The sequence below is a fragment of the Dendronephthya gigantea genome, unplaced genomic scaffold, assembly GCF_004324835.1.
Source record: "Dendronephthya gigantea isolate DGI-Jeju-01 unplaced genomic scaffold, DenGig_1.0 000094F, whole genome shotgun sequence".
NCBI lineage: Eukaryota > Metazoa > Cnidaria > Anthozoa > Malacalcyonacea > Nephtheidae > Dendronephthya > Dendronephthya gigantea.
The window spans coordinates 20477-36024 of NW_021163104.1; the positions used below are offsets into that span (position 1 = coordinate 20477).

At 36.6% G+C, this 15548-nt stretch overlaps 1 protein-coding gene and 1 non-coding gene across 2 annotated transcripts; one reads left to right on the forward strand and one right to left on the reverse strand.

Annotated features, from left to right (window-relative positions):
• Positions 1-24: 24 nt before the first annotated feature.
• On the reverse strand, positions 25-9243 carry LOC114533708 (fibrillin-1-like). Its single transcript, XM_028555305.1, has 13 exons — positions 9227-9243; positions 5705-6073; positions 5049-5171; positions 3048-3170; positions 2667-2789; positions 2228-2605; positions 2023-2136; positions 1677-1799; positions 1452-1574; positions 909-1286; positions 704-817; positions 361-483; positions 25-164 (listed from the first exon to the last, which is right to left on the reverse strand). The coding sequence occupies exons 2-13, from the start codon at positions 5769-5771 to the stop codon at positions 25-27; spliced, it is 1929 nt and encodes a 642-aa protein (XP_028411106.1). The 5' UTR covers positions 5772-6073; positions 9227-9243.
• A 2379-nt stretch (positions 9244-11622) lies between these two features.
• On the forward strand, positions 11623-11694 carry Trnap-agg. Its single transcript has one exon. It is a non-coding gene; the product is annotated as a tRNA-Pro (tRNA).
• The last annotated feature ends 3854 nt before the right edge of the window (positions 11695-15548 follow it).

Sequence of the window (15548 nt, forward strand, 5' to 3'; positions counted from 1 at the left end):
CCGTGATGTGATGCTCGTATTCTGTTAGCGTTTTACTATACCTTCACATTTTGTTCCGTTTCCTGTAAATCCTTCTTCACATGTACATGTGTATGATCCCATGGTATTGTTACACGTGGCATCGAAGTCACATGTATGGGTTTCCAAAGCACATTCATCTTCATCTAAGGTTAAAATTTTCAAAATTATTGTAATCAAGTAAATCAGGTATGATCCGATGACGTTGTTACACGTGGCTTTAAAGTGATCTCCATAGGGTTCCAAACACACTCATCGTCGTTCAAGGTTTTAGTTGAGAATTAATGTTCAATAATAATCAGTACCTCGCAAGTAAATATAAATTTTTTTTGCATTTCATACCTATACACGAGGTCCCATTTCCTGTAAATCCATCTTTACATATACATTTGTATGATCCAATGGTATTGTTACACGTGGCATCCAAGTCACATGTATGGGTTTCCAAAGAACATTCATCTACATCTAAGATTTTTATTTTTAAGTGTTTGATAATTAGTACCCAACATGTAGATAACCGTGTACTTTTTCTGACGTTAATAAACCTTTGAAGATGTTTCCGTTTAATGTAAATCCTTCTTTACATGTACATGTGTATGATCCAATTCAATGGTACTGTTAGACGTGGCATCAACATTCAATGTAGTACGCCACGATAGATTATAGTAATACTAACCTACCATACCTTCACAAACGGTTCCATTTCCTGTGAATCCTTCGTTACAAACACAAGTGTATGATCCGATGGTTTTGTTGCATGTTGCATTATGATGACATCTGTAATGACACTCGTCGATGTCTGAGTGGGAAATCAAGAGAAATGATTTAATTGCCAGTTATTCGTTGATAATTATAATTTCGAAATGTGATAATTTTCATTAATGACGTACTGGTTTCGCATATAGATGGGTATTTGTGATAACATGGATTGTCATTCCATCGCCCATTTCTGAACATCTCGACGCAAGTTTCCCTTCCTCCTGCATTATTCGGTTCTCCTCTTTCCCAATTGGTGTAAATCGTTTTCTTCCCATCAAGATAACACCATCCATTTTTACACTTCTGCAAACCAATCCAAAACTTTGTTTTGATGTCCTTTGCGTACGTTTGAACAAGAAAGTTTTTGAGATCTTCTCCCGTAAGTCTGACAAGCTGTCCGGCAATATTGTCACAATAGTCGCTCGCACCCTGCATGGTTAGAGCATTGGAATTTAAACGATAACAGTTGCTGCCATAACTTGTCCAGGACGCTGATGGACACCGGCTTGCTAAACAGAAAGGTTTTTACTTTTTACAACCCGTATTTTAGCTCGTGCAATTGTTTTTTTGACTCTGTTACTGTAAAGTATCAGTGCTGATTAGCGTAGCTCAAATCTTTTATGCATGATGGGAATATTTGCAATTGAATGCAACATTCAATTTTTTTAACGTACGTTCGCAATTAGTTCCGTTTCCTGTAAATCCATCTTTACATATACATGTGTATGACCCAATGGTATTGTTACACGTGGCGTCGAAGTCACATGTATGGGTTTCCAAAGCACATTCATCTTCGTCTAGAATTTAGGAGTTAGAAAAATATATTAAATGTTCAGTTTCAATTATGTAAGATGATCATCGTCATGTCATTCTCGTAACCTGCTAACGTCTTACCATACCTTCACATTTTGTCCCATTTCCTGTAAATCCTTCCTTACATGTACATGTGTATGATCCAATAGAATTGTTACACGTGGCATTCAAGTCACATGTATGCGTTTCCAATGCACATTCATCTACATCTAAAGTTTTAATTTTTAAGTGTTTGATAATTAGTACCCAACATATGTAGATAACCGTGTACTTTTGCTGACGTTAATCAACCTATGCAGATGTTTCCGTTTAATGTAAACCCTTCTTCACATGTACACATGTATTATCCAATTCAATGATATTGTTAGACGTAGCATCAACATGCATTGTAGTAACGCGAGGATAGACTATAGTAATACTGACCTACCATACCTTCACAAACGGTTCCATTTCCTGTGAATCCTTCGTTACAAACACAAGTGTATGATCCGATTGTTTTGTTGCATGTTGCATTATGATGACATCTGTAATGGCACTCATCGATGCCTGAGTGGGAAATCAAGAGAAATGATTTAATTGCCAGTTATTCGTGAATAATTATAATTTCGAAATGTGATAATTTTCAATAATGACTTACTGGTTTCGCATATAGATGGGTATTTGTGATAACATGGATTGTCATTCCATCGCCCATTTCTGAACATCTCGACGCAAGTTTCCCTTCCCCCTGCATTATTCGGTTCTCCTCTTTCCCAATTGGTGTAAATCGTTTTCTTCCCATCAAGATAACAACATCCATTTTTACACTTCTGCAAACCAATCCAAAACCTTGTTTTGATGTCCTTTGCGTACGTTTGAACAAGAAAGTTTTTGAGATCTTCCCCCGTAAGTCTGACAAGCTGTCCGGCAATGCTGTCACAATAGTCGCTCGCATCCTGCATGGTTAGAGCATTGGAATTCAAACGATAACAGTAGCTTCCAAAACTTGTCCAGGACGCTGATGGACATCGGCTTGCTAAACAGAAAGGATTTTACAATCGGTATTTGAGTGCAACGTTCAACTTTTTGCAATGTACCTTCGCAAATAGTTCCATTTCCTGAAAATCCTTCATTACATACACATGCGTATGAACCAATGGTATTGTTACACGTGGCTTCATAATGGCAATAGTGGGTCTCCAACGCACACTCGTCCACGTCTAGAACAGATTGCAGAATTTAGTTTTGAACAAATAGATGGATAGAGTTTATTACATATATGCATGAGGCTCGGGTGAATTATTGGAAGAGAAAGGTTTTGGAAGAGAAAGGTTTAGGTAGAGAAAGGTTTAAGTTTTCCCAACATGCTACGCGCACTCCTTGATCTTCCTTCTGGACAAGTTATGACTATTTTAGACCATAAGTACCGAATTCCTGTAATGAACAAGGAACATTGTACCTCGGGTCGCACTCTTTACCTTCACAAACGGTTCCATTTCCTGTAAATCCTTTATTACAATAACATGTGTATGATCCAATGGTATTGTGACACGTGGCGTAAGAATGACATCCATGAGTCTTCAACGCACATTCATCCTGATCTACGGTTGAAGTTCAAAATAATGTTAATTAAGACATGCAATATCCAATTAATGTTTATCGCCGCAAATAAACCTTGAAAATAACAGGACTCTTGGATCCAAACCACTTCAGACGTATGGAATATAGTCAACTATCGATGAAGCCGTAGTGCATTGACTTCAGTGGATTTGCTGCTGATATACAAGACAAGACAACAAACTATAAAACATCTATCAGAAGTGAATGGGATGCAACAAAATTGGATCATGTGAATAGACCTTCACATAAGGTAGCCTTATGTGAAGGTAACCTCACGTTGATTTCGTAATCACGTGTCGTTCAAAAAAAACGATTTTCCTTTTTATACGAAGAAATGAGTATGGATGGATTGACTGGATTTATATTATGTAGTATTTTTGTAAAAACAAACAGTGAGAACGAAATAGTGAGACAGTGTTGTTTTCCATAAAATCCAAATGTTTTCCTCGAGATTTGTTTCATCGAGATTTTCATGAAAGAATTAATTAAACTCTCTATTTTCTTCGGATGCATTATTAAATATAGTCGCGTGTGATAGAGAATGCTATTAGTATTGGTAGATCATTGGCAATTAGATCATTGAAATATGGTCATCAAAATTTGCCGGAATATTTGACCATTTTTTGCCAGACTAATTGAGACTAATTTCACACTCTGATATTAAAACAAAAAATTTACAAAGAAATAAGAAATTTATGTGATGTGATTTTATAAATAGAGTACTAAGGCAAGGTGTAACCCCAAGAGGATACGCCTTGCCGACGATAATTAAAACTCTTATAGGATGGGCTGGCTGCCCTATCTAAAAGACCGACAGGTAATGGAGTGCACGGAATATGGGAACGGTGGTCAATGGCCAGCAACAATTTGATAACTAACAAGAGCGAATGCCCAAACCACAAACGGGCAGTTTAAGCGTGACATCGAAGAAGAAAGATCTCGTTTAAAGTTGAACCCACCTCCTCCCTAAAGCTTCCACTAGCAATTATGTACATTGCATGATTTACAGTAGCTGATATATATAGAGAGACGACCGTTATATTTTAATTAGCGATCTTAGTAGGCGTATATACAGGTGCTGGCAGTAGTGTGCCTAAATATTTGGAATTTTAATGGAATGTATTAATAAATATCGTTTTGTTTGACAGAAATAAAGCGGCTAGGAGAACCATTACTCTTAGCCAAAATTATCCCAAAACTGCGTAAAATTTAATGTGTCATTATTGATGCTCAGAAAACTGAGCGGAAGGGGTGTTCGAAATTCATGGCTGGCAATATATGGCCTGCAAATGGCTGTATGCGTAAATAAATGACATTACATAAATATATTTCATACCACGTGTGATATCATAAGTATAAATATCATGAATACCATATTCACCGAGCGAATATCTGATTTACTCGATGTGAAATTTGATTATTATATACCACTTGTCAAAGTTTGGTGTTCGTTGCATTTCTTGGGTCGAGAGCGAATCGCGCGAGAGTTACGAAATTTTGATGTCGCCAGCGCGACCCCCTGCAGAGTGAGATAACGTGTTAGGCGCACCTAAACGTGTGACCTTCAGACTGTTTATCCATTTAAAATTATGTCTTTTATATGAATAGATATTTCGTTGTTTACCTTTGACAATTAAGTGGTATTAAATAGAATTTTTCTTTGACAAGTGGTATATAATAAAAAACTTAATATTTACCGAGAACTCAGAAAACATTATGTTTTGTAGACCCTCGACCATCGATATTTCGGCTTTGACCATCGGCTTCGCCTCGGGTCCAGAAAACATAATGTTTCCTTTGTTTGCAATAAATAAGTGTTAAATATTCTTCATAAGCTGTTCGTATTCTATGCACTCTACCTTCGCAGACTTTTCCATTTCCTATAAAGCCTTCATTACAAGTACAATTGTATGATTCAACAGTATTGCTGCACGTGGCGTTAGAATGACATTTTGGCTTTCCAAACACACATTCATCCTGGTCTACAATGTTTTAGTTTCAAAAGAAATGATTTAGCGTTAATAAAAATTATGTCATCACTAATATCGGGGATGAGCCGGAAATCTTTATTCCCATCTATAATCAGCTGTCCCTAAATCCCTCGCCTTAATCTCTGTTGTCGTGACAATTAATAAAATTCATGCTGGGCATGAAAAGGATTTCTAATTTCTTAAAGGAATTCGGCCATTGCAGAGATAAGCTTCAGCAAAAAAGCGAGGCTCTCGTTTCGCGTGCTAAGCATTGTTCGTCTTGAAGATTTTTCGCACCCATTTGGAAAGTTTGTAACTAGGTTTGAACGGAATATACAGAACTGAAAATCTATTTCAACATCTGGCAGGTTGTGCTATTACTGTTGCTAAAAACAACTGTCAAATGCAAAGTTTTAAACTTGATTAGTCTATGTTTAACAACACTAGAGGCAGGGATAGGTATATAAAAATCATGACTAATATGTGTTCAGGATACATTAAAAAGACCAATTATTTGGTAGTGTGTAATTATTCATTTCACTCACATTTCTCGCAGATTCCTTGTTTCTTGAATTTGCATGTTTCGTCATTCCAAAATCCGGTGTTGTTCATTGCGACACAATCTTCCTTCCCTTTTGCATTATCAGGTTGTCCTGTTGCCCATTTGAAATAATCTGATCGCGCTCCATATGGATAACACCATGGTCCATGTTTACATCTTTTTAAACCAACCCACACGTTAATATCTCCTGTTACAAACGTCTGAAAAAGAAATGTGTTGAGGGCAGACGAATGAATTCTTGCAAGTCGACCACCCTTGCTTTTACATCGCTCCTTCGCATTATTCCAGGTAGCACTTTGAGTAGTCTTGGAATAACAGACATTGCCAAAATTTTGCCACGGAGAAGAACATTCTATTGGAAACAACAAATTATATTATCGACAGGCACGATTGCTAATATTTAAAACTGGTTGAATCAAAGTATTAAATTAAACAGCTGCATGTATCATTTAAAACTACTCCAAGTCGAGTCAAAAGAGATTTTTTAAAAGCACTTATTTACTGACGCCGAGGGAAACTGTGTGTCGTTTTGTTGACCCGAGACCGTCGTAGTGGCCCGAGGCAAAGCCGAGGGCAACAACGAACGGTCGAGAGTCAACAAAACACACTTCTTTCACGAGGTGTCAGTAAATAAATGATTTGTTTTTATATCTAGTGTCAAAATGAAAGTAAACCGGAGGCCAAAGAAAAGCCAATTCCTAGACATTACCTGTATAAATTAAAATATGAAATAATATAAAGTTAACTTCAATAGGTATATAACACTAGGTATATAACAATTGCATTTTAAGTCATATCATCGAAATCAACAGCAGCTGACTAAGAGCTGTTTTCCACTGTTGTACAATGTACGCTGAGTTTAAAATCATTTAAATGATACTTATTAAAAAAAGACCCTTTAAGACTCTTGTGTCAAACTTCAGGGTGAAAGAAAGTTCCACTAGTTTTTAAGTTAGTTGAAGATGGCCGTCTCATACGCGTTATAATTTATAGCTTGTCGGCTGTCGCTCTGAAAAATAGTTATCAACAAATAACGAGTTTCCCTCTCGTTAGTTGCCAACAACTAAACTGAATCGACTGTATATAGTTGTCTACGACTAACTTCACTAACTTCTCGACGACTTGACAACAAATAATTCACCCTAAATAGCTTCTGTTGATTAACGTCCTAGGGAGCTCATGTCAACCCCGCCATGTGCCTTTTGTTTTATTTCCGCGTTTACGTTCTGTATAGAATGTATGGCTAAGTTATTAAGTTATTAAATAATTATCCACAAAAAAACTTCTCGTGTGTAGAGGCTCTAAGTTAAGCCGTTGTTCTCACTTATATTCGTCGGTATAACAAGCGTTTACAGTAATAATATATACCGGTTTGATATTTGCTCGAACGTAGCAACTCACATTTTCCAGGTAATAAATAACACTGACTTAAACACCAAGCAATGATTTCTGGCATTTTAAGCCTGAAAGCTGCTCGTACATCATTCAACACGCTTTCGTTTCATTTCAAATTGATTTACTGCAGGATGTTCTTGTACATACAGGGTGTATCAAAAAAAACGCAACCACTTAATATTCATGAATATCCTCTTTGTTCTACAACACAAAAGACGTTTGGCCCCTGGAATGCGAGAAAGCTTGTAATCATATTCTAGCGGCACAATCGTTGGTAAACAAAGTCGGGTGCGTAAACCAACGAGCTGAATTGAAAGTATTTAACGAGTAAAATTTTATTTACAATTCATCTTACAAGGTCGACAGTTAGCATTCAAGTTATCATGCACGACAATAAAAACTCGTTGTTCGGTTGTTAACTGCACCGTTATTAGTTTAGCTGATTTGACCATTAGCAGTTGAGCTGTACGATTAGAAGCCATTTTAAAATCCCAGGGGCATAAAATCTATTGAGCTTATAAACAATATGAATTTTAGAATATTAAGTGGTTGCGTTTTTTTTGATACACCCTGTATATGTATGAACTCTTGTCCATTCTCGGCAGTGGAGGAATGTAAATCCGAGCGATGATTTTTATTTGCAAATTCAACTGCCGAGATCTCGCTTCGGTCGCTTGATAAAAGGCGAGATCTCGGTAAGTGGGAGAATATTTTCCTCAAATGTTTGGTCAGCATCTTTGTCGAATTCCTAATTTTGTCGCCAAGTTCCGCCAACCAGGAAGAGCATACGTCACAACTGAAAATTTTACGTCTTTCCGGATAAAGTTTCGTCATATGTAAATTGTAAGGTAGAATTTAGTTGGTCGTAAACTTCCGCCCAGATGAACAGGGCTTTCGTGTTTTTGTGTAATAAAGCGGAATTTTTTCACGAGAATTAATATCTCCATGCGTGATACGTGATGCCAAATTGTTACTATCTTTCCCAACCGAAATCTCACCTGTCTTCACCACGCATGCGTATAACTATTCCATAATTTTGCTAAAATTAAACATTTGGCTTGTGGAATCTGGGCTTGCCCCGCCACATGAAGGTACCTTTTCTCTTTTGACCGTTAACGAGTAAGTTGTACCAAATAATGGTTGCAGTTGAAACCCGTCGAACAAACAAAACAAAATACTGCATCATTCATAAAAGTTGAGATCAATGTCAGTATAAGTACACAGACCGGACGTGACCGATGCACAAATACAAGCCTACTTATATTTGTCGGAAAGCGTGTGTTAGCCACGCCACGGACACATCAGGAAAAGTGACAGATCATCTGCGACACTGACAGTCACATGTGTGTTTGCTTCAAGTAATGTTATATTGCCATATAATTCAAACCTGTATACAACCGCAGGAATTGCTTTCATTCAGTGATTGCCAACGACTTATATTAGCCCAACATGTTATTTCTATCATTATTAATTCTGTTTCAAATTTTGCAACGTGTATTGAATTATAACGAGGGGAATTGCTAGACTAGGAATAAAATCGAATGCACTAAATAAGCAGTTATATAAAAGCGTTTAGACTTTTCTTGCATGGCATTCTCCACATGACTAAATTAGATTGCTGTTAAACATTTTTGTCCATATTTCAATATGCAAAGAATTCATATTAAACGGAAGAAGAAAGACACACAGCGTTCATAATTGTTTACAACTCTTTAAGAAAACATGCATGTGCTTAATAATAAAAAAATGGAGTGAAGGAAATAAACTACATTACAGGAAAGGAAGTCAGAGAAATAAAAGTCAGATTGAACGATACTTCGGTGATTCAAATGTGCAATCAGCAAACAATAGTTCTATCTCATGTCACTCTTTGTCATATGATGAGATGTCTTAAGCAAAGGAAAAAAATTTAGCACTTTCATTTTGCACTCAAATTTTCAATCAAACTCGGAATCACTCAGCTTTAGACCTTTTATGGCCTAATTTACCGCGCCAGCCTGTCTTATATGTTGGTATTCAATATGAGTATGCTATACGTTTGTATTATCAGCAATCCCCGTTCGTTTTCCGTCTTAAATTTCAAATTCCTAAAATGAAACTTGGAGCATACCTTTTGCGCCAATGCAGCAAGGCGTGAAAGATGACAAGCAATACGAGGAGTTTCAGTTCCGCCATTTTCCTGGATAACAAATTTTCTTAAAGTTTTCGCGAGGTAACAAAACCAGTTATCGTATAGTTATATTTTTACTTCAAGTTGTTAAAGCAGTTTGCTGCTCCTTTGGTTCATGCGGTTTGCTCCTCCTTTGGTTCATGAAGGGTAATCTGATTTGAATATGTGTATTCACACGCGTCGAGTTTTACTAATAGTCGAGGGTCGAGGATAATCAGTCCAAAGGGGACGAGAAAATGTCGAGGATCAATATGTCACTCTGATATTGTTACACCCATGTATTTGTAAACCATACTGCAGTGTGACCATACAGTAGGGGGCAAAAGTTTGAGTCCAGTCGTTGTAGAATTCCAGTATTAAATCCTGGCAGCGTATTCGAGTAAAGACATGCGTGCTAGTGTTTCAGTACTGTAAACCATATTAATTGCACACTGTTTTGGTCCTAATAATCTAAATTATAACAAAATAAAGTTCTCATTCCTTTGCACTGCCCAAGATGGGTGGGAAAAAGGGATCAATATTTTACACTTTGATATTGTTAGACCAATTGGTAAACCATACAGTGTGACCATATACGCAAAATTTTTAAAACCATAGCTGTCCAAATCTACTTAGAATGCCCCCTCCTGGTATAAGTTTGGTAATTATTAAAATCAGACGGGGTTGCCTTTGTGCATCCCATGCACCGAATTTGGTAATAAAAATTACCAGATCTGCTCACACTGAAACCATGCATACGTTCAAATAATAAAAAAAATGAACTCGCATGCAATAATTTTATCTTTGTGCGGGAATTATTATTTTATCTTAAAATCACAATGTAGCTTCTAAATATATATCTTCTTCAGGTAAAAAACCTTTGCGATATAGTATGCGATTAAAAATACGATTCCACTCTTGAAATTCATTTTCCATTAACTTCAGTTTCTCCAGGCATTTCTGGTTTATTCCTCGACCCACGACAATATTCGCCGAGGCACTGAACTCGCTAGCTTCGTGTACATAGAATTTACGAGGATATTGGGTATCGGAACTTACACTTTGTATTAAATGACGATGTGTCATAATATCAGTCAAGAGCTTTTGACATTGTTCCGTGTAGTACATGCAACTGTGAATTTGACGTGAATTAACCTAGTTTACATTCGGTTGTTGTACAATTACGCTCTCCGATCATTCGCTAAGCGCCCCGTTTCCACTTTGCCGGATTATATTAAATCTTCAATCGTGTACAAACTGCGACGTGTGAACGCGCCCATACACGACGACATCTTGTTAAACGGCGAAATAGCAGCGATATTATTAAAATAGGACCAGAATCTACATATATTAAATATATTCTTACCCCATTTAAATCTAAACACGAACAACATCAAAAGAACGGTTTATTTGTTCCTCTAGGAGGAATTGCCGTATCATTAGGAGGAATTGCCTTATCATATAGAGTTCATGCTCGACATAACTGGACTAGATGACGCTTAACTGGACTGGATGACGCTTAACTGGACTAGATGATGGTTAACTGGACTGGATGACGGTCTCCAGTTAGGGAAAATTCCCAAGTGTTGGATACTCTGGTGTGTAGATGGCGTGTGGTTTGACCCACGTACGATGTGGAACAGCATCATCACTTGAAAAGGTATACAACACCAGATCTCAGAAATTTGAGAACTTTATCCTTAAAAAATTATTTCAATTACACGCAAATACTCGCAGCGACCTCGCGAGTTGATTTTGCGATAAGTGGAAAACAGCCTTTACGCCTGGTTTCCGTAAAGTCGTTAAGTGTCGTGAACATGTCAAGGTGGCTGATGTGATAAAATATTTCTATTTGTGTGCAGACAACAAATAGAGATTTACAACCGGACTCTTTCTCATCGGCGAAAATGACTCATGCACGACAATTACGATTAAATGGAAACCAGGCTTAAGAATTGTATCGTCGCAAAGAAAAGCATATTTGAACCGCTCTTTTGTCAATGTTGTGACAGTTGATGCCCGTTGTCGATTGACCCAGGGTTGACCTCAGTTGAAATTGCACCTTGACGTCGCACAATCACAAAAGTCTTAACGTTTCTCCTGTGTATCATAATCTCTGAAACTCTGACTGACAGACTTTAAAAACCGCAGGTTTTTCAATGATATTTACCCCGTGAGTTACACGAGGTTTATTGCGTGCGTTCCCTGACAAGATTTAAAAATGTGAAATATGACCTGTAGATATGGCGCACGCCACCAGCCCAAGTTGCCAGGCAACAATTTTGCCGTGAATACTTCTTTGTTGTACAACTGGTAGTAAATATAAATATTGTATTCTAAAACTATAAAACAAGCGTGGCTCGCTGGTCTAGTGGTATGATTCTCGCTTAGGGTGCGAGAGGTCCCGGGTTCAATTCCCGGGCGAGCCCGATGGATTTTTTTCCTAAATCATGTCTATTGTGTAATTTGCATAGATTAGAATGAACACCATAATATTACAGATGAGTAGGTTTCTATCAGATAATTTAAATTATATTTACATATCGGGTTAGAAAGGTGAGATTCGCAACTTCAAAAAATCAGTGTGACCCTATTGATCGTTGGTACTTGGTATAAACATACCAGGCATGTCTTGAAATAGTTCGTGTCTGATAGTTCAATAAAAATCGTATCTCAGTCTGACATCATTCAAAATATTATTACCGGGCTTATTAAAATCGGTCACTGCGTGAGTTTAATTGAAACTGTTTGTTATGAAGTTTCAGCTTCGTAAAGCTAATCAAAACGAGTAAAAAGACCGATAAAACATGAAGACTGAAGTTAAAGAAATTCGGTTTTGCATCCACAAATTCAGACAAATGCTTTATATATGAATTTAGTTATAATACGTATATATACGGTTAGGATAAGTGCGAGACGAGGTGCAGGAATAATTGAAAGTGATAAAGAACTGTTGTGTTTTTCAAATTTTATTTGTGATAAGTAAGAATTTCGTAGTTAAAACTATTTCTTCGTTTATGCTGCAGTAAGGATTCTTAAGAAAATTTAGTTAAACATGCATGATTTCATTATATGAGAATTAGTGAGGACACAATAAAAGATCAGAATTCAGCTTTGTCGACAGGTAAGGAATCTCCATCTCCTGTCCCTATAAAAAAAATCATGGGTATGAAAACAGCATCGATCTAAACATCTGTAATAATCAAGGGAATTTAAAGACTCTACGTAGGGTTTCATATCTGGTCTATAAAGCCCTAGTAATACGAGTTTGCGGTGGTTATGAAGGAATTAAAAAAAGTGATCAACGTGAAAATAATATCAATGCCGTACGCATGCAGTAATTAAGAAGCATAAATCTTCGCTGACAACTAATGCATGTTATTTAAAAACAGGAAAAATAGGCCACTCATTAAATATAATTAAAATCATAGTGAAAATATCAGTGCAAATCAGAGTGTTGTTCATTTGATATATATAATAGTTTGATGTTTGTTTGATGCATGTTTGTTTGTTACGTCCAGTGCAGCGCTGTTGAATTTAACAGGGAAAAGTAAGTTCTCTTGAGAGAGAGAAGCAGTGAAATGTATAATTTTTATATTTATAGGTATTATATAATATGCTTGGGTATTATAATTTTATACTTTGGCCGGGTTTGGGGTTTTTAAGGCAATCTATCATTGAATGTGCTTTCTTCGAGTTCTACCATGCAGCGATGATTGAAGTCAATAATTTTTGTGTCCTAGCTTCCATTGGTGGAAAAAGAAAAATATTCACAGACTTACTCTTTTCCATTATCGTGAAGGCTTTGTGCTCCAACGAGAAATTTAGTCAAGGGTACATTGTAATTCATATAACCATCCCAGTTATTAACATGAGCGGTCCATGAACAATCACGTTGACAATTATTTTTTGTACGACAGCATCTGAACTTAAATCGTCTGTCTTCACGTTTGTTGCTGTGTTTGGAATAAACACCTGAATTATATTAATAAAAAAACATTTTGAGATTTGAACATTCATGCTTTATCAACCAACCAATGTGAAAATTACTTATGCACGTATATCACAATATAGTTTATACCCGCGATAACTCCATTAGGACATTGATAAATTAGCTCTTGATCGTACGCATTCACCCATCCTGTCCAGTAGCATGTCGCAGCAATTTTCGAGCTATATCTGCACCTGAATGTCCACGAGCGGTCTTCGTGCCTGTTGCTATGGACACTGCTGATGTGATTAATAGATTGTCCTATGTTTAAGAATTAAGATTTTGTGAACTGCAATTTCGAGCTAAAAACAACCTATCAAAGTAATCTAGCCGGACTAGGGCATTATTATAGGTATGAAGTTATTAAGTGACTTTGGTTGTAGGCAATAGACCTTTTTTATAATGACGTCAAACGTGGAAAGTCTGATGTTACACACAGTTTGATTGGCTCAATAGTTTTGTGGAGCCAATCAAATTTCTTGTATAATCAGACATTTCGCGTTTGATGTCATTATAAGAAAGGTCTATTTGCAGGATTTTTATCGTGTTTGTATATGCATGTAGCTTCAATTCAAAGTTACTGTACATTATGTATGTGAAATCAAAGTTTAAAAAATAAGGGCATGTTTACATGGAGCGGGTTATCCCGGCTAGGCGAGGTGAAAACTGCATATAATGAAAGACTAATAACTAATCCTGTAATGTGATGCGCTTTTTACCCCGCCTATAGCCGGGATATCTCGCTCCATGTAAGCAGGCCCTAAGAGGTGTATGTACAAATCGCACAATGCATTTCAACTTCGTCTGGGGTCAAAAACCTGAGTTCAAATGACGAATGTTCGCATTTCAGAAGAAAACTTTATTTTTTCCTCTTTCACTTTTACTTCGTGATTAAGCTAATGTTCATATCATTGCAGAGCCTTGACACTTGTATTGTTGATAATATAAAAGCAATAAATACTGGAGGAGGACACTTAACATACCATGTGGACAAGTGAATGTCCATGTCTTATCGAAGTCGGTCCCAGCATGGACGCTCATGACGTTAACCAGAAATATAAGGAATACGAAAGCCACTTGCATCATTGTACACTATTAATAAATTGACGGCATAGATCACTTTATACTATCAGAAACATAGCTATATGTATATACATATATATAAATAAAAATACTTTCCCAACCTGAAGCGACTCTAGAACTTTTCACGAAGATCAATTTGCTAGGCGTTGAGGTATCTGTGAAATCAGAAATGAATGAAACAACCATCTAGCGACTTTTTTTATAGACAGCTGATAACCACGCCCCAACCAATGATAATTCAACTTTTCCGGTACTCGTGTTTCCATTTTTTTTCATCCAAGTTGTTCCTTCTTGTTAAACTTGTTCTGTCTTGGAATAAAAACATCTTTCACAGCTGACGTGATGAAATCAATATCTCTTTCTCTTGAACATGCTTCCTCCAGAATATTGCATTGTCATTGAAAATTGAAAGAATTCACTGCAGTACGGGCGAGACGAAGATTCATTTTGTAGGTAGAGGATATACACGGAAGAAAATGAATGTTTTATAAGATCGAGTGTCACAGAGGAGTATGCAGGTTTGATTCCTGTGCAAGAGTCTGGAGTTGATTTTTCGTATCAACTAGCTGCATTTAAATAAACTTTCATAATTCTTTATGTTGGTTTTGGTGTTATATACTTAATCTCTAGCGCATGTATTGTATATCACACTAACACTTTTTGGTTGTGATTTCCTTAACATACAGGGATACCTCAGCATTCCAATAAATAAGCGTGGCTCCAGATGTAAGAAAATAATAACAAACTTATTTTCGATTGTATTCATACCTAATTTTTGTGTGCAGTAATAACAATTCATTATGTGCAGTGATGAAAATAAAATGTGCAATGATAAATTATATTTCATGATTATATTACAAATTCAAGGCTTGATATCAGGGTGTTACCTCGAACGAATTAGGTATCTAAATATAATCTTCAATAAGTGGATGTAATGCACATACTTCAACATACCTGCGCTTGCTAGTGCAATCAGTGAAAATTCCCTCACGAATTTGGTCCCCTCGTACCATATAAAACTGAAAACTCATAGGTTCGTTTCATTATGCATCTAGATGTATCTAAATTCTTTGACATGTTTACCATATTTCTGTCAACTGATAATTGTTAAAATTAGAATTCATATTGAAATTTGTGTCTTCATGTCATTGTGAGTCATCGCAGCTTTGTACTTTTTTTGCACCAGAGATGTAAAGTGGGAAAGAAAAA

Excerpts from the sequence above, each read along its gene's own strand:
- LOC114533708 (XM_028555305.1), bottom strand. The coding sequence starts at position 5,771 with ATGAACAACACCGGATTTTGGAATGACGAAACATGCAAATTCAAGAAA. Across the intron at positions 818-908 it reads CCCATCTATATGCGAAACCA|ACATCGACGAGTGTCATTAC; the intron begins GTACGTCATTAA and ends TTTCCCACTCAG. Across the intron at positions 165-360 it reads AAATGGGACCTCGTGTATAG|ATGAAGATGAATGTGCTTTG; the intron begins GTATGAAATGCA and ends TTTTAACCTTAG.